We start from the raw sequence: 26,097 nt of genomic DNA on the forward strand, positions 1-26,097 counted from the left end.
ACTTGTGCTGTTGAGAACAATAGCCGTCTATGGGCACTCAGAAATATATTACAGATCTAGCAAATACTGTATATACTTGTGCTTAAGCTGAGTTTTTCAGCACATTTTTTGAGATGAAAACGCCCCCTCGGCTTATACACGAGTCATTGTCCCAGAAGACGGCAGGTGAGGGGTAGCAGCAGGTCACAGGAGACAGGAGCTGGCGGCTGCAGCTAACTCCTGTGCCTGCTGCTAAAGAGAAATGAATATTCACTGTTCGTCCTGTTTCTTGCCTGCATGCTTGCACTTATCCTGCCCTCATAAACCTTGTCCATGTATGCTTTTCTGAAATAAAGGACTTAGGTTTTTTATGATACGGTAAACGGAGTGTGCTGCTTTTTTTCCTTATTTTTTGAATATTCACTGCACTGACAATGAATATCCATTTCTCTTATAGCGCGCACAGTTACAGCCGCAGCCGCCGGCTTCCAGCAGCTGCCGGGCTATCATGGGTGCCTGCTCACTAATGTAATGAATATTCACCTCTCTCCATTCCCACACGTGATTGCTCGGCTGCAAGAGCTGCTGACACCGTAAAAAGTTGCTGCGAGGGCGCTCAGGGAAGGTAAGTAGGATTTTTTTTATGCTTTTCTCATGGGGGCCACGCATGCAAGGATTGGGGATAAAGAGCCACGCATACAAGGATGGGGATAAGGAGTCATACAGTAAGGATGGGAATAAGGAGCCATGCAGACAAGGATGGGAATAGGGAGCCATGAAGACAAGGATGGGAATAAGAAGCCACGCAGACAAGGATGGGAATAAAGAGCCATGCAGACAAGGATGGAGGTAAGGAGCCATACAGACAAGGATGGAGATAAGGAGTCATGCAGACAATGATGGGGATGAGAAGCCATGCAGACAAGGATGGGGATGAGGAACCATGCATACCAGGATTGGGATGAAGCGACAATGCATATCAGGATGGGGATGAAGGGGCAATGCATACCTGGCTTATACTCAAGTCAATAAGTTTTCCCATTTTTTTATGGCAAAATTAGGTGCCTCAGCTTATACTCGGGTCGACTCACACATGAGTATATACAGTATTTTGAGGTTGAAAGTTGCACATCATGTAATATGTAATGTACATGCATCCTTAGACTAGATATGGGCAGCACGGTGGCTCAGTGGTTAGCGCTGCAAGGCTGCAGCGCTGGGGTCCTGGGTTCGAATCCTACCAAGGACAACATCTGCAAGGAGTTTGTATGTTCTCCCCGTGTTTGCGTGGCTTTCCTCCGGGCACTCCGGTTTCCTCCCACACTCCAAAAACATACTGATAGGGAATTTAGATTGTGAGCCCCATCGGGGACAGTGCTAAAAATGTGTGCAAACTGTGAAGCGCTGCGGAATATGTTAGCGCTATATAAAAATAAAGATTAAAGATTATTATCATCAACGTCAGATTATTGTGGTTCTGACTCATCAGCTGTTTGAAGAGGCAGTAGTACTCTGCGGAGGCGGAGCCCAACTCTGTACATTACATTTTGTACATATGTGCCTTGTTTTGCAGGTCGGATAAGAGGGAATGTGCTAATATTGTTGGAGACTAATTACTATATTTTAGAGCCACATAAGAAAATGCGTCCAAAGACATAAGCATTTTGGCATTGATCATTTTACTGCTGTGCTTTAAAAACATTTGATCTGTTGATCACAATACTGTATAAAAAAACCCTGAACAATAGGGACAGGATACATACATTATATAGCATACATGCCAGATAGAAGCTGCACTGTTGATTTAGAATCATCCAGCAACTATACAGTTAAAATGGTTATAGCAGACAGGGAGTGGTTAGCTCAGCACCAGGGGATACTGGGACAGTTGTTATTATGCCCTGGACATCCAAGTGTCATGGTTTGAACAGGGTTCTTGCCCTGCACTCACAGGGTTAAGTGTTCGTGGCCTCTTCTGGATCTGGGAGGGGTATTTATACTCACTCTTTACCAGGGTTCTCTGTCAGCTATACTGTTGTTCTGGTGTGTCTGACCCCTGGTGTGCGTGTATTCTGCGTTGTTTGCTTCCCGTGTATGACCTGGTCCATTCCCTCACTCTGTACTCCGTCTCTCGTTTTGGTACTATTGTCTTTTCTGGTTCTGACCTCCTAGCTTGGCTATGGTTACTCCGTTACAGTTTGTCCCTATTGTACCGTCTAATGCCCGTTCTGGTTTTCTGATCTATTGCTACGTCCTGACTATCCATTCTGTCTAACCCTTTGGTACTGTATTGCTAACTCGTGCTTTGACCCGGCTTGATCTGGTTTCTGTCTCTGTCTATGACCCTTGGTAACATTGCCCTGTTGTTACCTTTCTAGGAGTTTCCCTGCAGCTCCTGGCTCTGTGGTGCTGAGGCCACGCCCCCAGCAGTCACGTGCTTCAGGTCCTGTGAGCTTGGAGCATGCATCGTCACCACTGAGACCCCGCTCCGCCGGTATCTTTGTGCACAGTCTTTGTACTCAGGACACGCGCACTGGCTCAGTGAGCAAGTGCAGTGCGGTGTTCTTGACATTATAGCTGACCATTTCAGGGGTTTTTTTTCTCTGAAGAGAAAAAAAAAAAAGTGTTATCCTCATGGATCCCATGCAAGCTTTGGCTGATCAGGTCAAGCACCTGACCCAAATGTTCCACAAACTTAATGTGGAACAGCGCACGATGGCCCATACCCAGCAACAGTTGGTGGATACTGTGCACGGGGCTGTCGCTGCAGGGGCTCCTAGTGCTGGGGATAGAGATGTGTCATTGGCATCCCCCGTATCTCCGGTCAAATTGCCCGACCCTTTCTCAGGGGATAAAAGGGAGTTCAGGTTGTTTAGAGAAGGATGCAAGCTTTTTTTTTCTCTGAGGTCCCGCTCCTCCGGGGATGAGTTCCAGAGGGTGGGGGTCGTCATTTCCCTACTTCGGGGGGCTCCATAGGCATGGGATTTCTCTCTTCCTCTGCTCCTGAACGTATGTTTGTGAATTTGTTCTTTGAGGCTCTGGGGCACATTTATGATGAGCCTGATAGAGTGCGTCTGGGAGAGGATATGTTGATGAGTGTGACACAGGGGAGGCACTCTGCTGATGGTTCTGCTCTGAGTTCAGACGCTGGGCAGCGGAGGTCTCCTGGGATGATGCTGCCCTCCGGGGTTTGTTCTGTAGAGGCCTGTCCGAACGTTTGAAAGATGCCCTATCCCTTCATCCTCCACCGGATTCTTTGGAGAATGCTATGATCCAGGCTGTCCGCATGGACCGTAGGCTGCGGGCAAGAGGGGTCATGCTGCAGGAGACCCCTTTATTCTCCAATCTGAGAGACTCTGCATCTAGTCCTGAGCCCATGGAGGTTGGTGCCACGTCATTGGAGGAAAAAGAGAGGAGACGCCGTAAAAACAACCAATTGTGCTTTCACTGTGGATCCGCTGGGCATTGGAGAAGTAACTGACCTTCTTGCCCTTCTTCAGTGAAGCCGTCAGGAAAACGACTGAGTCTGGGTAACAATCGAGGAGGTTGTCCAGACTCCCAGGTACCCTTTTCCTCACTTACTAAAATTCTGCTTCCGGTGGAACTAGAACTTACATGCGGTCCTGTTGGGTCTACCGCCTTTGTTGACTGTGGCTCTTCTATTAATCTGATCGATGCCAAAGTTGTGACATTTCATAAGATAGGGACGGTCAGGTAAAAAGATCCTGTTAAAATTGTGGCAATTGATTCTTCTCCTATCACCCAGGAGGGAATTTCTTTCATGACTGATACCTTTTCGCTGAAAATGGGTTCCACTCACATGGAAAAATTAAGGTGTTTTGTTCTAAATAATCTGCCGGCTGGGCTAGTACTGGGTATGCCTTGGCTTCAACATCACAATCCTACTATTGACTGGGTTACAGGGCAGATCATTCAGTGGGGTTGTATGGCTAATGGTCTATGTTGTAACTTGACAACTCTTGTCACCCAGTAAAATCTGTGTCAGTGTCATCTGTCGATCTGGAAGGTATTCTGGAGTACCTGAAAGATTTTGAAGACATATTTTCTGAAAGTGAGGCGGAGGTGCTACCACCACATAGACCCTCTGATTGTGCCATTAATCTAGTCCCTGGAGCCAAGTTACCCAAGGCTCGCCTGTTCAATTTGTCCGGGCCCGAACGTCTAGCCATGAAGGAGTACATTACTGAGAGTCTCCGCAAAGGGCATATTAGGCCTTCTGTTTCACCTGTGACAGCGGGCTTCTTTTTTGTTAAGAAAAAAGATGGTGGTTTGCGGCCGTGCCTCAACTTTTGGGAATTAAACAAAATTACTGTGAAAAATACATACCCTCTCCCCCAATTCCTGATCTATGTAACCAACTCACCGGGGCCAAGTGATTCTCTAAACTGGATTTACGTGGGGCATACAACCTTATAAGAGTCCGGGAAGGAGAAGAATGGAAAAGAGCATTCCTGACGACTGAAGGGCTGTTCGAAAACTTGGTTATGCCCTTTGGTCTCACCAACGCTCTTGCTGTTTTTCAGAATTTTATTAATGTAATTTTCTCTGATTTAATTGGTCGTTTTGTGGCCATCTATTTGGATGACATTCTGGTGTACTCGGTGGACAGTCAATCTCACTTGCACCATTTGCGGATGGTTCTCCTGAGACTGAGGGAGAATCTTGTACGCCAAGTTGCAAAAATGCTCATTTTTCATGCAAGAAGTATCCTTTCTGCGGTTGATTGTGTCAGGGGAGGGGTTCCGCATGGATCCTAAGAAGGTCCAGGCTGTTACACATTGGGTGCAGCCTCCAGCCTCATGACTTGAAAGGGTTGCAGTGATTTTTAGGCTTTGCTAACTTTTATAGGAAATTTATTAAGGGCGTCTCGCAGGTGGTAAAGCCTCTAACGGACCTCACTCTCAAGGGAGCTGATGTAAAAAATTTGTCTGTAGCTGCAAAAAATTCTTTCATGACATTAAAAAAGTGCTTTTCTTCAGCCCCTGTATTGGTACAACCCGACCCGTCAAGACCTTTTATCGTGGAGGTTGACACCTCGGAAGTAGGGGTAGGGGTAGTTTTGTCTCAGGGCCCTCCTACCCTTACTAATCTGAGGCCTTGCGCCTTCTTCTCTAAAAAATTTTCCTCTGCCGAGAGAAATTACGATGTCGGCAGTAGAGAGTTGTTGGCGGTAAAGTTGGCTTTAGAAGAATGGAGGCATTTCCTGGAGGGGGCTATTCATCCCATTACAGTCATCAATGATCACAAAAATTTGGCCTATATCGAGTCTGCCAAGAGACTGACCCCCAGACAGGCTCGGTGGGCGCTTTTTTTTTCTCGATTTCAGTTTACCATCACATTCCGCCCGGGATCTAAAAACATCAAGGCTGATGCCTTATCCCTAAGCTTTGATTCGGTGTCCCCTCCTGAACCTCCTTCCTCCATTCTTTAGCCAGAAGTAGTGGTGGCCGAAATCTCATCTGAGTTACAGAGAGAGATTTTGGAGGCCCAGGCTCGGGCTCCGGGTGGTAAACCCCCAGGTAAATTGTTTTTACCAGAACGTTTCCGTCTCGGACTTATGCAGGAATTTCACGATTCTATGTTGAGTGCTCACCCAGGGATTGCAGCTACCCGGGGGGCAATTGCGAGAGGTTTCTAGTGGCCCTCTATGGTAACAGATATTAAAAAGTTTGTGACTGCATGTGGGGTGTGCGCTCGTTCTAAAAGTTCTCAGGTTCGGCCGGCCGGGGAGTTGGTGCCTTTGCCAATTCCGGATAGACCATGGACACATTTGTCCATGGATTTTATCACAAATCTTCCTCCTTCCAGGGGCAACTCGGTGATATGGGTGGTGGTGGATATGTTTTCAAAACAAGCCCACTTTGTACCTCTCCCCGCGATACCATCTGCTGAAACCCTGGCCTGCTTATTTATGCAGCATATAATTCGGTTGCATGGAGTGCCTATGAATGTGGTGTCAGACAGAGGGGTACAGTTTGTAGCCAGGTTCTGGAGGGCTTTTTGCAAAAAGCTGGGGATTTCGTTGTCCTTCTCCTCTGCCTACCATCCAGAGTCTAATGGACAGACGGAGCGCACGAACCAATCGTTGGAGCAGATTCTGAGATGCTTGGCCTCTTCCAGGCAGGAGGACTGGTGTGAGGTATTGCCCATGGCAGAGTTTGCATTCAACGGTCGTGTGAGTCAATCTGCTGGGAAGTCTCCCTTTCAGATCAACTATGGGTTTAACCCACATTTTAGAGAGTTTTCCCGCATGGATTCAGGTTGTCCTGGAGCTGAGGGTGCGACACGTCTTAGAATTCTTTGGAGGGAGGTTCAGAGGAATAGTTCCAAGGCCCAGGAAAACTATAAGCGGTTTGCTGACAGGATGAGGGGGTCAGGTACAGCATTTGCAGTAGGGGAGAAGGTGTGGCTATCCACCTGCAATATCAAGCTTAAGATACCATCTATAAAGCTGGGCTCCAAGTTTATTGGCCCATACAAAGTTGTGGAGGTTGTTAACCTAGTAGCCTACCGACTGCAGCTGCCCACCTCCTTTAAAATTTCTGATGTCTTCCACAGGTCCCTGTTAAAACCTGTGGGGACGGTGAGAGAGGATCCCTCATCAAATGCTCCACCAGTGCTGGTAGAGGGGCAGCTGGAGTAAGAAGTAGGGCGCATTGTCGACTCCCGGTGGGTGCACCGGAGACTCCAGTATCTGATACACTGGTAGGGGTACTCTCTGGAGGATCGGTCATGGGTTCTGGCCAGTTCGGTGCATGCCGATCGTCTGGTGCGGGCTTTCCACGCCAGATACCCAGACAAGCCTGGGGGTCCAGTGGCCCCCCGTTAAGAGGGGGGTACTGTCATGGTTTGAACAGGGTTCTTGCCCTGCACTCACAGGGTTAAGTGTTCGTGGCCTCTTTCTGGATCTGGGAGGGGTATTTATACTCACTCTTTATAAGGGTTCTCTGTCAGCTATACTGTTGTTCTGGTGTGTCTGACCCCTGGTGTGCGTGTATTCTGTGTTGCTTGTTTGCTTCCCATGTATGACCCAGTCCATTCCCTCACTCTGTACTCCGTCTCTCGTTTTGGTACTATTGTCTTTTCTGGTTCTGACCTCCTGGCTTGGCTATCGTTACTTCGTTACAGTTTGTCCCTATTGTACCGTCTATTGCCCGCTCTGGTTTTCTGATCTATTGCTACATCCTGACTATCCATTCTGTCTAACCCTTTGGCACTGTAATGCTATATCGTGCTTTGACCCGGCTTGATCTGGTTTCTGTCTATGCCCCTTGGTAACATTGCCCTGTAGTTACCTTTCTAGAAGTTTCCCTGCAGCTCCTGGCTCTGTGGCGCTGAGGCCACGCCCCAAGCAGTCATGTGCTTCAGGTCCTGTGAGCTTGGAGCATGCATCGTCACCACTGAGACCCCGCTCCGCAGGTATCTTTGTGCACAGTCTTTGTACTCAGGACACACGCACTGGCTCAGTGACCAAGTGCAGTGCGGTGTTCTTGACATCAAGAGTAAGGTGTGTGCTAGAGAATCAGACAAGCTGTATAGACCAGTTCTTCCTGGGAAGAAATTGCTCTAATCATAGAAGCAGTCAGGAAAGCCAGAAGCATCTTTATTACCTCAATATAGAAGTTAGAGAGCTACAGCACCAGACTCATCCCCATCCTCCCACCTCTCTGTATGAGCAAGGTACAATTCTGCTTAAGTTAAAATACTGTGTGAAGAGAAGTTATCTGTGAAGAGAAGTTATCTGTGAAGAGACTTTCATATACATTGATGAACTATTACATGAAGAGAAGTGATTCTGTGTGATGAAAAGAAGCTTGAATAAAACCCCTGTGATCAACTTCAGCTCAGATCTGTGATAGCTGTGTGCCTGTAAACCGTTACTTCACCCTTCTTTGTGAAGAATTATAATTAATGGTCGCCCTGAGAAAGATTTCCCCAGGATTCTAAAAAGAACTAATCTTTCATTTGTATTGCCTTCATATACTGACTGGCAGACATGCAACACATAGGTCACCAATACCAAGGTCCCAGAAAACCCACTTAAATTCTTTTACACAAAAATATTAATTTTGTATTTGCCACAAAGAACTCTACTTTGCTTTTATTTCTGACACCTTACATTTATTAGTTAGCTATAGTACCAGTTTGATTTGAAGTAGCTAGAGGTTCGCACTTGGTATTTTTACATATATCCAAAGACCCCCATAAACATTAGGCTAACATTGGCAGAAACCCGCTAATATTAGGTTAGTCTAGTCTAATGTACATATACCGGAGCCTCCCACTCTCTTCAGACAGATCATGTTGGAGTTTAGAAGGATCCCTTCCTGCTGAACTTCAACAGCCAATACATTTGTCATCCATGAAGATAAGCTACTGATTTGAGTGTTAGTGTATGGGAAGTCAAAGGAAATTGAGGACAACTCATTTACAATTCGGTTAACAGCCATCTAATGTTTATGGGGGCCTTAACTGTTGAGAACTCTTCATGGCAGTGTTTTGCTAAATCACTCTTCCTTCACCAATACTTCATTCATTACTTTATTAGTATTAGCTATCAAGCAGTGAAATTAGCATCAGCTAATGGCATGAGTTGAGACTCACAAATCCTTTAATAATTCAGAAATAATTGAACCAAACCTATCAACTTATGAAGATGCATTTTTCCACCAGCAGATCAGACTTGTGACCTAACATCAAGATATTCTGGTCTTCAATCTGAGGATTAATGTGACGACTCCTGGAGTGGAACCTCTGGGTCGTGACACCAACCCTCCCAGGGCGAGCTGACCTAGTGAAGACCACCCCCTATACAGGGAGTGTCAGGGGCAAGCCCCAGGGGGTGGGGCACCACGACTGCTGGCACCAGGCGGCCGGCTCACAGGAGACACGAGTGGGTGAGTGTGTCTGCAGGAACGTGTAAAGCGTGGACACGGGATCACGTGGTATACAGAGACTTCGTTCGTCTGGGTGTGAGTGAAGCAGGATGCGTGCAAGGAGCATGTCAGAGCAGAGTCAGGCAGCAGGTGTGCCAGGAGGTGTAACAGAGTACAGGAGCAGGGTGTGTGCCAGAGGGCACAACTGAGCATAAGACAGAGCGCAGGATTGGTACGTGTGCCAGGAGGCACAACAGAGTAAGAGACTGAGTACAGGATCAGAGCATGTGCCAGGAGGCACAACTGAGTATGAGACCAAGCACAGGGTTCGAGTGTGTGCCAGGAGGCACAACTGAGTATAAGACAGAGCACGGAATCAGAGTGTGTGCCAGGAGGCACAACTGAGGACAAGGCAGAGTGCAGATTCAGAGCGTGTGCCAAGAGGCACAACAATGTGGGAGAATAAATTGTTTCAAAGTAGACTATAAAAAACACACAGTAGGGCGAGTGAAATAATGGCTGTACTTTGCTTAAAGGAGAATTAGTCTAATACAAAGAAACATATCTATTAATAGTGAACCTTCATGCGCCTTTCATTTATTTTCACATATCCAACATAGCAAACAAAAAATATCACGAATTTACAGATGTCAAGAACAAAATATGACGGTAAAAATACAGTGCGTCCTCTAGGATTTATACACTTCGTAAGAGACAATTCTAAAATCAGCACATTGGAGAGAGAGCACAACCATGGACCAGACCTCAATCAGTGAAGAATAAAACTTTCACACTCTTTATCTATAAACTGCTCCAATAATTACTGCCACAACTGTGTTCTCCCCTTCCATACTATCTAAATATGTGACTACAGATATTGTATATACTATGCCTGATGAAAATACCTTGAAAGCTTGCTATTTGTCATCATCCTTTAAGTTAGCGTTTAAATGTATCAACCAGTGAGCACTCAATTATTCTTAGGGTATGTTTCCACGTAGCGTATGTTTTCAGGATTTGCTGCGGATTGAACGCTTTGTACAGCCGTAGTGTTCAATCCGCAGCATCCAGATGTTACAGCATAGTGGAGGGGATTTTATGAAATCCCATCTCCACTCTACGGGCAGGGACGCGGGTGACACACCCGAAATTACGGACATGCGGCACATCTTTACAGACCGCAGCATGTCTATTTATCTTGCGGAGACGTACGTCGGGTGTCGTTGCATGGGCCTTCACCTCCTCTGCTCCCCGGTAAGCAGCCTGCCTTTACTTGTTTCCACACTTCGGTCATTTGGACCGCTGGGCGGGTCGTCTCCCGGGTTCTCTCTGGCACAATTGCGCAGTTTTGATATGCTGATACATATGTTATTTACTATGTAAGAATCCTTCCACATGTCATTGATTCATTTATGTTCAGTGTCCATTGGACTTGCACATTGACCCCTCTGGATGGTTTTTTTTTTTTTGCGCTCTAGACATGTACAACTATGTACAATACACATTTAATTGAGTATGCCATATTTGACTATCTTTTACCATTAGACACATGTCTGTTATGTGCAATGCCCATGGGCTGACTGAACGTTGTGCCATGTAGATTTCGAGCACTGGTATCATTTTATTTACCCTGTCCTTGTCTGTCCTGATTGTTGTATCATTGGGGCTTATCCCCCCTATTTTAGTCAACTTGTATACTTGTCAGCACTTGATGTGAGTATTAATAAAATTTATACTTTTGCATATATTTTGTATCCGTTACTCCGTTTTCTCCTTTTTAAGATTAGCATATGGAGTGGTAATCCATGCACAAGGCGTTTTTGGACCATGGTCACCGCCTTGTCTCGTTCTATGATACTGGGCATTATCATATATGTAAAGATAAATAACCCAGTCTATGGATAGGATGCGGTGATTCTGCATGTGTTCAATGAACACATGCTCTATAACTGCGCGTACAACAGGGTGTGGCACTTTGGGCGGAGCAAGGTTTCCGCTGCATCCAAAGCGCTGCAAGTAAGCAGCGTGGAGACATACCCTAATATTTTCACTTTGGACAGAAGAATTTGCCCATTTCCAGATTTGCAAGGACCGTGCTTTAGAATTGAGGAAAAAGATTTGAAGAACCCTACATTGGCAGCCATGTCAGAAAGTCATGGACATTGTCAGAGCCCTGTGAACCTCCTTCATCTTAGCGGCATACCCAACATCTTTTCTGATTAAAAAGTCCAGCACCAGTAAAGGTACTACTGATGTGGCCATTGGACTAGGGTTCCATGAATATTTTTACTGCGCATTGAAACCTCAGCAGACAGCACTAGCGGTGTGAGGAGTGCGACCACATGTGTGACCTCTACTCTGTTCATTGTCTATGGGACTGATGAAGATGGCCCGAGCACTATACTCAACTATCTCTGTCACTCCCATAGATAGTAAATGAACTAGAGACCATGCGTGTGCACCACTATGCAATTCACACAGGAAATTCAGGGGGCGCCATTCCCAAGTTCAATAAGGGTTTTAATAGTCAGACCAACAATGTTTAGACTTATTAGGCTGGATTCACACTAGCGTTGAGGAGGGCTGCGGATGGCAGCCCGCTTCCTCCTTCCTTCCTCCGTGAAGCTCCGTCTACTGCCGCATGTGTCCAGCGTTTCCCTCCGTACCTATCTATAACATTGGGTACGCAGGGACATGCGTTGTATGCGGATGCATCTGCATGCGGCGATTTGATGTGTGCGGCGACCGGTAGGCAGCGAAACGCTTGACGAATGCTGCAGTAGGTGGAGCGTAGGCAGAGCTTCACAGAGGAAAGGAGGAAGTAGGCTGCCATCTGCAGCCCTACTGAACGCTAGTGTGAAAGTAGCCTTACCTATTCACAGAATACACTGCAAACCCATTTAAGATGATGATGCTACATACCTTCTCCAACCATTGAAACTCCAACAGACATTCCAAGAAATTTACTTTTGGTCCATACATGAGTATTTACACACATCATCTTCTCTTTGCATTCACAATAAAAACAAGATACAGGTGGGTGATGAGATACTTGCTCGGCCACAAAACGCACTTTGTAGGATTCATTTTCAGATCCCTGGGATGTGTTAGTTTCTTTGGCTTGTACACAAGAACCATGAGTTCTACAAGGCTTCACTTTATTCTTGGGAACATTCCAACTGCAGTGAAATGTTTCACCTATAATTGGATTATAGGGTTTCTTGGCAACTGCTCCCTTACGACCTTCATGGAAGGCTGTCAAATAATATTCCACAAAGCTGATCATGCGTTCCTCAGGGTTTGTCCCAGCTGAAATGGACAAAAACAGGTCTGGATGTGCCAAGAAGTTTGCATACATTTCCAGTAGGGATCTTTTCTCCAAAATAAAGGTTGGTAGCACTACCTGTTGTGGAAGTAGTGAAGTAAGAAGCTTTAATAAATTATTACAGGATTATTATAATATAAGTAATAAAACATTCCATCTCAAATCTGTGAAAATGACATGCTTTTTTACTGGTTAGAAGTTTTGTGTAGTGATATACACACTATCGATGTATATGAATGAAAACACTATTATACCAAGAAGAGGCATTTCCACATATAACATTAATTGTCATAACAAAGAGCAAATATTACACTGAGTCTTAATAGTGTAGAACTGGGAAAGTTTGCTTGGGATTGGCAGGTCATATGTTATACCTAGAGCTGCTCTTGCAACTTCTTCCTTTGTCTCCAGAAACCACCACAGTCACTGCATCATTGGTAATGAAGTAGGTGATGTTGCATCCTGCTGGGAGTTGCCAATTATATTATTTGGTTTCCTCAGTAGCGGACACAGACAGAAAAGGGCCCATGTGAAAAAACTGTATATGTGCCCTTTGCAGTCCAATAGTTCTGTCTATGACAGAAGATCATTGCTGCTTTGGAGTTGGTAGTGGGCTCCCTTACCTATTGGGCCTCTGTGCGCTGCATAGGCTACACCAGTTATATGTCCGCCCCTGGGTTTCCCTTTAGTTCTGGTGTGCTCTTGAATTATTCAGTTCCTAATCCTAACCTAGCTTGTGAACCCAAATTCTCTTTTCTGTGCTTTCACCCTTATCCTGACAACAGCTAGTTTTGCCTTGCTTTGACTGACTTTCTCGTACCTGACTAGCTGTTTTCCTGACTTTTTTCCCCTAATGGTTATGTCTCCCAATTCTATCCCTGGTTCTGTCCCTCCAACTACTGACCCAGCTAGTTCAAGTAGTCTTGCCTCAGGCCTACGACTGCCATCAGCAACTCTACAAGGAGGCCCAACTGTAAGTCAAGATTCATGTATAGGAATTATAGGGTGAATGAAGGAGTCTTTCTGCGACCTATTAGACAGAATGACTAGCACTAACTTTCTCTGAGGTCGCAATTTTTCCGCCAACAGCCACAGACATTACAGTATCACTGGCATACTACCTGCATACAGTTATGGCCTTTAACTTTATTATTTCAGAGTCCACTGCTCATTATATTTGACTTTATTTTTACAAATTTAACATGAAAAAGTGTATTTATTACTTCACTTACAGAACAATTTTGAGGTTTCATATCTTTGTTTTAATCTTATTTGCAGAATGTCTACAATTCAGAAACAATGTGTGAATTTTTGTGAATCTTGCCATATAAACAAAATTATTTATACATCTCCACATAGTGGGCTTCATAGTTACTGGAGCAGTGTATTGGTGTCTTGTTGAAATACCTGTGTAGCAAGTAGCAAATTCTCACTTTATTTCTACTTGCAGAGAAGTGAAACTGACCTATCACCTCCTGGAAAATTTCATGAAGCAAAAGAAAACCACTTTATAGAACCTTTCTAAAATATATATAATTAGGAAAACTAAAATAAAATTCCTGTGTAATTTACTGAAAAAAGAACTGGCCCCTTAAAAAAGAACAACTGAAATCAGTTGAAGTGTGTGTGTGTGGGGGGGGGGGGGGGTTCTCCACTGTCTTACTAATTTTGTGGCTTAGTGACACTTCCTGCTTCTGAGCTGGGAGATAAAATGGTGAATATTGTGTAGAGATAGACGGAGTGTAGTGCATATCAAGACAGTGGAGATGTGATGTGTTGTCTTCATGCTGAATGTAGGTATGTAAAAAGAGATTTAAGAAGGAGCAGCAGGAGGAAGAGGCGGAGAAGCCTAGAAGAAGCAACAAGGGTAAACCTGTCAAAACATCTCCACAGTGTGCTGTGGTTGTCTATGAGCATCATATAGTGGTAAACTCAGATGAATCAGCATTCTATATCTGCCTTTCAAAGAGTAGCTCATTACAAGTAGCTATATATTCTTCTAGTAGATTGACCCTTTATATGAATCAGATTCTTCCTCCTTTATATGGGCCTTCTTATTTATTGGCTGATAACAACAATTTTCATTACATAGTGGTAGATATACAGGTAGACTAGGATGAATCAGCATTCTATATAATCCTTTAATAGATTAGCCCATTACAAGTAGCTATATACTCTTTTAGTATATTAACTCTTTATATGCAGCTGCATCCTCCTCCTTTATCTAGGCATTCTTATTACACAACTGATAAATGACAATATCCAATACATAGTCGTAGACTCAAATGAATAAGCATTCTAAAGCCTCCTCTAAAATATTAGCCCATTACAAGTAGCTATAAATATATATATATATATTAAGGTAGCGCTGTCATTCAAGGTTGGGGACACTCGCTTGGCAGCGAATAAATCACATCCGGCACAGGTTTCTTAACATAACTCCAACAGTCCACGCGGTTTATTAGGCATCATAAACCATGACCAGCAACAGAAAGTTCATATAAACAGCATAGCGTCCATGACAGAGCTTCACTCTGCTTATCCTGTGGTCACACAGGTTGTGCAATGTCCAGTACACAGGCTCTCTAGCCTCAGAGATATCTCACCCCGTCAAGGTTTACCTCATGGCCGCTTCTCAGTGCAGACATTCATTCCCTCCAGGGAACTCTCACACACACGTCTCACGTGTACAGGAAGGCAGACCCATCTTCCTTCAGTCGGTCTCATGTCAGCCCAGACGAGACCTTTCATACGGACCAACCGGGTCCAAGCATTCACTCATGTGACCTACCCTGGCCACCTTATATGGTCCGTAGCCACGCCCACCGGGTCACATGGCTATGACCTCATCACAGGTCCTACAAGCATTCATACATTCTTTAGTATGGCGTTCTAGACACACCCCTGGGTGGATTTGTAGGTAGCTCTCCCTAACACATTGGCACGAAAGATCAGCTCTGCTGATCAGCACATAATCCAGCCTTCATCCCGAGGCCACCCACCTTGAAATACATTACGATCATTCAGCATCCTACTCCTATCAGGACACTGGAAATGCTTATACGCCTGTCCTGGGACACCCACACAGCGCCCCCTAGCGGACACAGTGGTCACTACACCACAGTATATATATATACAGTATATATATTCTTGTAGTAAATTAACCCTTTACATGCAGCTGATTCCTCCTTTATCTGGGTCTTCTTGTTTTATGACTGATAAACTACAATATCCAGTATATAGTGGCAGTCTCAGATAAATCAGCATTCTATATCATCATTTATAAGATTAGCCCATTACAAATAGCTATATGCTCTTTTATTAGGTTAACCCTTTATATGCAGCTGCATCCTCCTCCTTTATCTGGGCCTTCTTATTAAATGGCTGATAAATAATATCCAGTTCATAGTGGAAGACTCAGATGAATCAACATTCTAAAGTCTCCTCTAAAATATTAGCTCATTACAAGTAGCTATATATATTATTTTAGTGGATTAACCGTTTATGTGCAGCTGCTTCCTCCATGTTTATCTGGGCCTTCTTCTTTAATGGCTGATAAATAGCAATATCCATTATATTGTGGATGAATCCGCATTCTATATCATCCATTAAAATCATTATCATCTATATCATCCTTTAAAAGATTATCCTATTACAAGTAGCTATGCACTCTCTTAGTAGATTAACCCTTTATATGCAGCTGTATCCTTCTCCTTTATCTGGGCCTTATTATTTATTACATGACTGAAAAATAATAATATTCTGCATGACGTTCAGACTTCTGGTTGTAGTTGAGGAAAAGTGATGCTTAATTCACAGATTGTTGATTCACTGTCCATTGGGATACATTGAGTTAATTGTTTGCGATTCTCTTTTACGAAATTTGAAAAATGGGTGAACCAATTCTCCCATTGTATTCTTTGGATTAGTGACTTGCCAAGTGAAAAAGCACGCTGAATCCTACCACATCAAAGCACTTGGTTCTTCTGTACCATTCAGATGCTGAAGAGAATTAACTCTCCCCTCTCACAGCTGGTATCTGCCTTTGAGCTCACTGTGATAAAGTGAAAATAAAATTGGTATCCATTTATGCTAGCTGAATAATGTAAAACAGCGTTCCTAGAAATGCTCATTTTCCAATAATTAGTGAGCATAAAGAATACAGAAATCATCATTCTTGTAAGTGTAGGCAGGCTGACCGGACCGCGGGTACCTGCATGCCGTGTCCGGAACTGAAAAGGCTGCATCTCCTGTTCCCGGGGGGGAGCCTGAGTGAGGCGGACCTTCCCCTGCTATCTTGGGGAAGCCTGAATGAGACGGAGCTTCCTGCCATCGAAGGAGGGCGGGGAGTGCTGAAAAAGGACACGCAGCATCGGGAGGATAAGAGAGAAAAGCGCGCGAAGCAGGGCAGTCTGGCGCCGGCACAGAGCAGCACAGAGAGCAGCGCACAGAGCGTTAAGCTGTGCTTCCCCCACCTGAGAGGACTGACTTGGCGACGGGCAGTGAGAGCCATGCAGAGCTGAGCTGTGCCAGCAGAGCAGAACTGTGTCAGCAGAGAGAGCCGTGTCCAGCAGAGCCATGTCAGCAGGGCAGAGCTGTGCCAGCAGTGAGAGCTGTGCGGAACAGAGCCATACATAGCCGTGCATCCAGAGTGGTGCTGAGTCGGGTGTTGCAGTAGACCAAGAGAGGATTACTCCGGCCGGGAGTACCAGCATCAAGCAGACCAGCGTCGCCTGCCGCCAACAGCAGGGATCAGGGAGAGCGGGACGTGCGGTGTGTGTGTCCAGTGACAGCCAGAGAGTACCAGGTGCCGTACAAGATGTGACCGTGAGTACCGCACATGCGCTGCCCTAGACAGACCACATAGGACTAACACTCACGCCCTAACGTGGACAAAGAATAGTTGTCCTGACCTTTGTGACCTCACTAAATCAGTTAAGACAGTAAAGGAGCCACGTTGGCTTGTACTGGTCTGTGGTCCGTGCCTTTAATAGCCACAGCAGTATATAGATAAGGGGCAGTGGAAAGTACCAGAGACTGACCACTGCCACCAGAAGACGGACCGTCGTGTAACTGTGTTTTCCTGGAAAGGACACCACACCAGCCGTTGTCCTCCTTATTGAGTTTGCAGCAGGAGTTGCGGTTTTAGGACTTCCTGACACAAGTTCTAACGAACTGCTTTTTTCTGAAATGTTATTCTTCACCTCATCATATCCTTTGCCACTTATACCATCTTATCCACTGTTTAACCCTTCACCTCCCTGCGTGGAGTATTCCCTGTTAATAAATCTGTTTAACCCTTGCTCTCCTGCCTGCATACCGTCACTGCATCCCGCGTTCCTGCATAACCCTACATAGCATCTTATCGTGAGTAAAGAGGACATGTGCTGCCAGTTACCCTATGGCAAAGATCACACGAGACGTTTTTTCAGACTTTTTTTGCGTGTAGCAAAACCTGATCTCTTGTTAGGAAAGAAGCTGCAGAAAAAAAAAGCAGGTTTTGCTTGTTTTTCTTGCGATTATTGCAGAATTTTTTGCATGCTAGATTTGTCTTTTCTGCATGCTGATAAAGTTTAGAGCAAAAAAAACTCCCATTCTATAGAATCAGGTTTGGGCACAAGAAAAAAGAAGCAAAACCTGATACCTGCATTTTTACTGCGGATTTTCAGCATTTTTTTTCCACCTCCCATTCATGTCAAAGGGTGAAAAATGCTGAAAAAACGCTGAAAAATCCATAAAAGAAGTGACATGCTCTATTGTTCAAACAGGCAAAGCAAAAAATACTGATGACGAAAAAAACAAACTGGGTACATGAGATTTCTAAAATCTCAGACATAGCTAGTACTGTAAAACAAAGCTGAAAATTTGCATTAAAAAAGAGCTAAAATAAAGCCTGTGAATTTACCCTAAGGCCACATGCACACATTCATTATTTGGTGAGTTTTATACCTACGTATTTGTAAGCCAAAACCAGGATTGGGTGAAAAATGCAGAAGTGGTGAAAATGTTTCTATTATGCTTTTCCTCTGATTGTTCCTCTCCTGGTTTTGGCTTACACATACTGAGGTAAAAAACTCACCAAATACTGAATGTGTGCACATGGCCTAAGTCTGGAGACACACTAGCGATTTAAAAAATGGGTCCGATTTTGATGCAGGAGAGTCGGGCGAATGTCAAGCGAGTATCATGCGTTTTTTTCTATGAGTACAATTCGATTTTTCACACCTAGTATCCGATTTACATCAGAATGCAGTGCGATTGCAATCTGATTGCAATGCGATTTTAACATGAGCATTTACATACAGCAATTCTGTCATTTACACCTCATTTCACACAAAATATTCTTCAAAACACACACATATATATCTATATACATATATATACAGTATATATATATATTTAATTTTAGATAGATATATATAGATTAAAAGGTGGCAAATGATCCGCCGTGTAGATAGAATAGACATATACACATAGAATATATATATATATATATATATATATATATATATACACACACACACACACACACATCTATTCTATGTCAGTGATATATATATATATATATATATATATACACACACACATTTATATTTCATAGAGAGCTAGATAGAAGAATAGTCAGTAATTCATTTGTCGGCTTCTGTAAAATCACTGCAGTAGCTGACAGAATAGAATAGAAGACATGGATTACATACACTAAATAGATGCAGAATAGTTAGCTGTCAGTGACCAATACAATTTGTAGTGTTTGTGTGCAAATTAAGGACATGTATGTAATTAATAAACAATTTTTTTTTTGGGGGGGGAATGGCGTGGGCATATATATAGATATATAGATATATATATACACACCTATATGTGTGTCACCTATTTTATGTGTATTCTATCTTTTCTATTCTAACATGTCAGGGTGTTTTTACAGTAGCCGCCTATGAATTGCCGGCTTTCCAAACGACACCAGTGCGTAAAAATCGGACAGCACTCGTATGTTGCGAGTGCTGTGCGATTTTTTTCTAGCACCCATTGACTTCTATTGCGGGATGCGATCCGATTTCTGATTGCAATTGCAGCATGCTGCGATTTTTTTCCAGCCCGATCGTGATCCGATCCAAGCTGGAAAAAAACGCAGATGAACGTACAATCATAGATTAACATTGGTCCGAATTCAATCCGATTTTTTATCAGATTGAATTCGTCCGATATCATCGCAAGTGGGCATAAGCCCTAGGTCTAACCTTCTGTGCCAATTAATTAGCTTTACTGTTGTATGGCTCCATTTTTATTATACAGAGCTCCAAATGTCTTGTGGTTCCATCTAAAGATGAGCAAACTTGTTCGGAAAACGTTCGCCAATTTCAAATTCGGCATGAACGTAGCACATTCGGATTTGTGTTCAGATTCCCGAGCATTTTTCTCAAAAGAGGGGGACGTATTTGATGAGGGGAGGGGGTGGGGAGAGGTCAGAGGAGCGTCAGACTGTTCTTTATTTTAACCCCTTTACCCCCAAGGTTGGTTTGCATGTTAATGACCAGGCCAATTTTTACAATTTTGACCACTGTCCCTTTATGTGGTAATAACTCTGGAACGTTTCAATGGATCCTGGCGATTCTGACATTGTTTTCTTGTGACATAATGTACTTCGTGTTAGTGGTTAAATTTCTTTGATATGATTTGCGTTTATGTGTGAAAAAACGGAAATTTGGCAAAAATTTTGAAAATTTTGCAATTTTCCAACTTTGAATTTTCATGCCCTTAAATCACAGAGATATGTCACAAGAAATACTTAATAAGTAAAAATGTCCACATGTTTACATCAGCACAATTTTGGAACCAAAATTTTTTTTTTTTAGGAAGTTATAAGGGTTAAAAGTTAAACAGCAATTTCTCATTTTTACAACACTATTTTTTTTTAGGGACCACATCACATTTGATGTCACTTTGAGGTTTCTATATGATAGAAAATACCCAAAAGTGACATCATTCTAAAAACTGCACCCCTGAAGGTGCTCAACCAACATTCAAGAAGTTTATTAACCCTTCGGGTGCTTCACTGGAATTTTTGGAATGTTTAAAAAAAATGAACATTTAACTTTTTTCACAAAAAAATTATTTAATATCCAATTTGTTTTATTTTACCAAGGGTAACAGGAGAAATTGAACCCAAAAGTTGTTGCAAAATTTGTCCTGAGTATGCTGATACCCCAAATGTTGGGGTAAACTACTGTTTGGGCGCATGGCAGAGCTCGGAAGGGAAGGAGCACCATTTTCCTTTTTTAATGCAAAATTGGCTGGAATTAAAATCAGATGCCAAGTTGCGTTTCGAGAGCCCCAGATGAGTCTAAACAGTGGAATTCCCCCCACAAGTGACATCATTTTAGAAATCAGACCCCCTAAGGAACTTATCTAGATCTGTGGTGAGCACTTTGAATCCCCAAGTGATTCACAGAAGTTTATAATGCAGAGCTGTAAAAATAAAAAATCATATTTTTTTCACAAAAATGATCTTTTCGCCCCCAATTTTTATTTTCACAAGGGTAACAGGAGAAATTGGACCCCAAAGTTGTTGTTCAATTTCTCCTGAGTATGCCGATACCCCATATGTTGGGGGTAAATCACTATTTGGGCGCACAGCAGAGCTCGGAAGGGAAGGTGCACCGTTTGACTTTTTCAACGCAGAATTGGCTGGAATTGAGATCAGACGCCATATTGCATTTGGAGAGCCCCTGATGTGCCTAAACAGTGGAAATCCTCCAAATCTAACTCAAACCCTAACCCTAATCTCAACCCTAACCCTAATCCCAACTCTAACCAAACTCTAACCCCAACTATATCCCCAACCCTAACCCTAACTTTAGCCCAAACCCTAACTTTAGCCCCAACCCTAACTTTAGCCTCAACCCTAACCCTAACTTTAGCCCCAGCCCTAACTGTAACTTTAGCCCCAATCCTAACCCTAACTTTAGCCCCAACTCTAAACCCTAACTTTAGCCCCAACTCACTCTAATCCTAATGGGAAAATGGAAATAAATACTTTTTTTTTATTTTATTATTTTTCCCTAACTAAGCGAGTGATAAAGGAGGGTTTGATTTACAATTTTTTTTTATTTTGATCTAGGGTTGATCACAGTTGCCAGGTGCTGGCCGGAAGATCCTGACGGGCACACTGCGCATGCGCCCGCCATTTTCTCCTGGAGGAAGAAGCCCGGTGGACCCTACTTCTTTCTCCTCTGATGTGCGATCACATCAGAGGAGAGAGAAATTAAATGGAAAATCTGACTTTTTTTCGGTCGCCGTTATACCATTACTAACCGCGATCGCAACACTGGGGTCGGTAAAAACCGACCTGAATCATGTTCTCTGGGGTCTCGGCTACCCCTGGCAACCGAGACCCTGGAGAAATTCCGACGCTGGGGGTGCTATAACATTAAACCTCAGCACTGTTAAAAAGTACCCTTAACTGCCGCCATTAAAAGGCATATCAGCATTTAAGGGGTTAAATGTTGTTTGTCGGCAGAGCAGGGGAGAATGATGAGAGCCGTGTTCAGCACCCGGCGCCAGGGAACAGCGCTTACTTTACCGCTTCTTCCCTGGCGCCCTTGTGTTACTGATGCAGCACACACATGCCAAACTTGTGCCGCAAGTATTACACACATGGACATCTCCGGCACCATAAATATGAGGATGTGTGAAAGAGGCGATTTAGTGGGTTTTTCTGTAATTTTCAGGTACATTACTTTTTTTTATCACTTTCTATTCCGATTTTTGAGAGACAGAGTGAGCAAAAACCAGCAATTCCTGAATTTCTTTTTTTTTTCGGGGGGAGGGCGTTTATGCCGTTCCGTGTGTGGTAAAATTGAAATGGCAGTTTTATTCTTTGGGTCAGTACAATTACAGCGATGCCTCATTAATTTTTTTTTATGCTTTGGCGCTTTTATATAATAAAAACTATTCTATAAAAAAATTTATTTTTTTTTGCATCAGCTTATTCTGCCATCTTTAACGTTTTTTATTTTTCCGGTGATGGAGATTTATGGTGGCTTAATTTTTGAGGGACAAGATGATGTTTTCATCGGCATCATGTTTATTTGTATCTGTCTTTTTGATCACGTGTTATTCCACTTTTTGTTCGGTGGTATGATGATAAAGCATTGTTTTTTGCCTTTTTTAGGGTGTTCACTAAAGGTGTTAACTAGTGGGACAGTTTTATAGATCGGGTCATTACGGATGCGGCAATACCAAATATGTGTACTTTTATTGTTTAGATTTTTTTTCATTCAAATATTTATCTAGTGATAGAATAAATATTGATTTTTTCTATTATTATTTTGGGACAATTATTTTTTGCAGGTTCATCGCTTCTATAGCATGCAGATAAAGCAGCATCTGCATGCTATAGAAGCTGTCAGCGCTGCAATCGGTGAACACTGACCCGAGAGACTTCCTGACATGCACTGCCCATGACAGGAAGTTTCTCAGCTCTGGTAACCTGGATGTCGTCATGACGACATAGGGTTACAATGGCAGTGACTGGGACCCGGTGTCATGCCGCCATGTCTCTGATCCAAAGACAGAGGGGTTGTCAGCCCTCTGCCTGCTCCCGGAATGCTGCCATTGCAGTATTCTGGGGGTTGAAGTGCCAGGAGCGGTTTGTGACGGCTCCTGGCACTTAGTGCCGGGTGTCAGCCGTGAGAATCAGCTGACACCCGGCCACGATGACGTACTATACCGTCCATGGTCAAATTGTGCCGTGTCACATGGACGGTATAATATGTCTGATGACAGAAAGGGGTTAATTAGCTTGATGTGTTGAGATTCTGGCAGCCAATCAGGGTGCAGAAACTATCCACATCATCCAGACACAAGGGCTTGTGTCATTGGTTGCCAAAGTCACATGTCCCTTCTCCATATAAAAAATGGACAAGTTGTTTTTGTGCCTTTTTGTCAGTGTAACAGTGCAGAGGGGCTGCTCCTGCTGCTGCAATTAGTCAGATAGCTAGGTGGTTTATTGTCAGCTAGTTCAGATGGATAGGATCTTGTGTCAAATCGACTTTCCAGCATCTATATCTGTAGTGCTAATTCTGTGGTGCAGCCACAAGTTGCCACTTTAGCATATAAACCCATAGTGCTGCTGATTCGTATCTATCCATATATCTGTATTTATCTGTCTATCTAAAATATATATATATATATATATATATATATATATATATATACAGAGAGAGAGAGAGGTATATTTCCTTGGAAATCTGTGTGCATATGACAGAGATACTCTATGTAAAAGCTCATGTTAAAATCGCATTGCAATTGGATCGCATTTGCATGTAACTCGGGTGTAGTTCGGATGCTAGGTGCTAAAAATCCCATTGCACTCGCAAGTAAATCGCACGACACTTGTGCAACTTTTCTGGACCAATAACGGGCTGTTTTGGGTTTTTTTTTAACAGAGATGGACATGAGCACTTACAGTTAATTTCCTCTCAGTAGTCAGATTCTCAGTTTGGCAACCGCACAGCTTTAGAACACTATTAATCTTCAGACTAACCCTATAATCCTGCAGATTAACCCCGTAACTTTAAGGTTAATAGTGTTTCTTTACATGACCAGTTCTCTTTAAAAGATTTTTTTCTTGAAAGAAAAAAATTTCTTATTTCTGCTGTAAAGGTTTTACGATTTTGTATTTATCAAAAAAATATTAAAATAATACAATGCAACATATCTAGCAAAGAATAATCCCTATGTTTCATGTCAAAGGTGTAATAGTTCTAGGTAGCCTGAGTGGCAAGATTTGTTCTACTAAGGTATTATTAATGCCAGCCACTACTATAAACCCTCTCTAATCCTCCCACGTACATCAAAACATAATGATGTTGGTATTAGAACTTCATTAAAAACTAATTGCTAGGCATGTAATCTATATATAAACTTGTAGAAACAAATGTAGAAGCAATAAATTGTACACAAATGCATGGCATGAAAGACTCTGCTATCCATAATGCAAGAAATACTCCAGGAGAAAACTGCCTCCATCAATAAACTACAAAGAGCAACAAAGTTGTAGTTTGCTGAAAAATAAGAAACAATCTTGTTCTGCTACATGAAAGGACATTATTCTGAAATTCTACTTGTAGTCAAACATCTGCTTTTTGAAGTTTTAAGCTGAAGGCATCAAGCTATACTAGAGAATAACCTTTGTTTTTTATACTGTAACTCTTATGTAGTATTGTAAGAGGTTGTAAAGTATGGTATTTCTCCTTAACCCCTTTAACCCCTTAATGTCCAATGACGGACACAGTCCGTCATCAGACATTTCCCCTGCTTTGATGAGGGCTCTGGCGCTGAGCCCGCATCAAAGCCGGGACATGTCAGCTGTTATGAACAGCTGACATGTGCCCGCAATAGGCATGAGCGGAATCGCCGTCCACCCGCGCCTATTAACTAGTTAAATGCCGCTGTCAAAGCTGACAGCGGGCATTTAAATAGAATTTCCGGCCGCCGGGCCGGAAATGACGTCATCGCCGACCCCCCGTCACGTGATCGGGGGTCGGCGTCACATTGCCTCGACAACCAGAGGTCTCTATGAGACCTCTATGGTTGTTCCAGGCATAAGGCTTTCAGCGCCACCCGGTGGTCGGCGCTGAAAGCACAGCAGTAAATCTGCTACATATGGGCGATCTGCTCATCGCCCATATGTAGCAGAGCCAATCGGGTTGCGCATGCTTCTAGCCTCCTATGGAGGCTATTGAAGCATGCCAAAAGTAAAAAAAAAAAAATGTTTAAAAATAAAAAAAATTAAAAAAAACCTAAAAGTTCAAATCACCCCCCTTTCGCCCCAATCAAAATAAAACAGTAAAAAAAAAAACCACATACACATATTAGGTATCGCCGCATTCAGAATCGCCCGATCTATTAATAAAAAAAAAGCATTAACCCGATCGCTAAACGGCGTAGCGAGAAAAAAATTAAAAACGCCAGAATTACGTTTTTTTGGTCACCAAGACATTGCATTAAAATGCAATAACGGGCGAATAAAAGAACGTATCTGCACAAAAGTGGTGTCATTAAAAATGTCAGTCCGGCACGGAAAAAATAAGCCCTCACCCGACCCCAGATCATGAAAAATGGAGACGCTACGGGTCTCGGAAAATTGCGCAAATTTTTTTTTTTTTTTTTTTTTTAGCAAACTTTGGAATTTTTTTTCACCACTTAGATAAAAGAGGACATAGACATGTTTGGTGTCTATGAACTCGTAATGACCTGAAGAATCATAATGGTAGGTCAGATTTAGCATCTAGTGAACCTAACAAAAAAGCCAAGCAAAAAACAAGTGTGGGATTGCACTTTTTTTGCAATTTCACCGCACTTGGAATTTTTTTCCCGTTTTCGAGTACATGAAATGGTAAAACCAATGATGTCATTTAAAAGTACAACTCGTCCCGCAAAAAATAAACCCTCACATGGCCATATAAATGGAAAATTAAAAAAGTTATGGCTCTGGAAAGAAGGGGAGGGAAAAATGAAAATGTAAAACCAAAAATACCCCTGGTCGTTAAGGGGTTAAGTTCACTATACATGTTTACCTCAGTGTATATACCGCTGTATATAATGTACCTGATTGTGTAAGTTGTTTTGGCTTATTGTGCTGCTATGTATGTTGTATTATTGCTAGGGAAAGTGAGTTGCCCCGGGTCGGCCACTAGATTGGGGTATAATGCTAATGGGGAGTATTACCTCAGATTGGCCAATAGATGGGGGAACTATAGTCAGGGAACAATGTTGGGAGTGTAGATAGTTAATATAGGAGGGGCACGGTGGGTTAAGATAGAGAAATTCCTGACAGTAGTCAGTCGGGGCGAGAGCACCCATAGCTCAGGAGGGCCGGCTAGCCCTGGGCAA

At 43.2% G+C, this 26,097-nt stretch overlaps 1 protein-coding gene across 1 annotated transcript in view; it reads right to left on the reverse strand.

The window, feature by feature from the left end:
* Positions 1-26,097, reverse strand: part of OSBPL10 (oxysterol binding protein like 10) — a 664,525-nt gene that overhangs the window by 70,063 nt on the left and 568,365 nt on the right. Inside the window, exon 8 of the mRNA XM_073568669.1 lies at positions 11,799-12,279. Within this exon, the coding sequence (XP_073424770.1) occupies positions 11,799-12,279 (481 nt within the window). The remainder of the gene's footprint in view (positions 1-11,798; positions 12,280-26,097) is intronic.

The sequence above is a fragment of the Dendrobates tinctorius genome, unplaced genomic scaffold, assembly GCF_039654945.1.
Source record: "Dendrobates tinctorius isolate UK_male_01 unplaced genomic scaffold, ASM3965494v1 ptg000005l, whole genome shotgun sequence".
In the NCBI taxonomy this organism is placed as follows: Eukaryota; Metazoa; Chordata; class Amphibia; order Anura; family Dendrobatidae; genus Dendrobates; species Dendrobates tinctorius.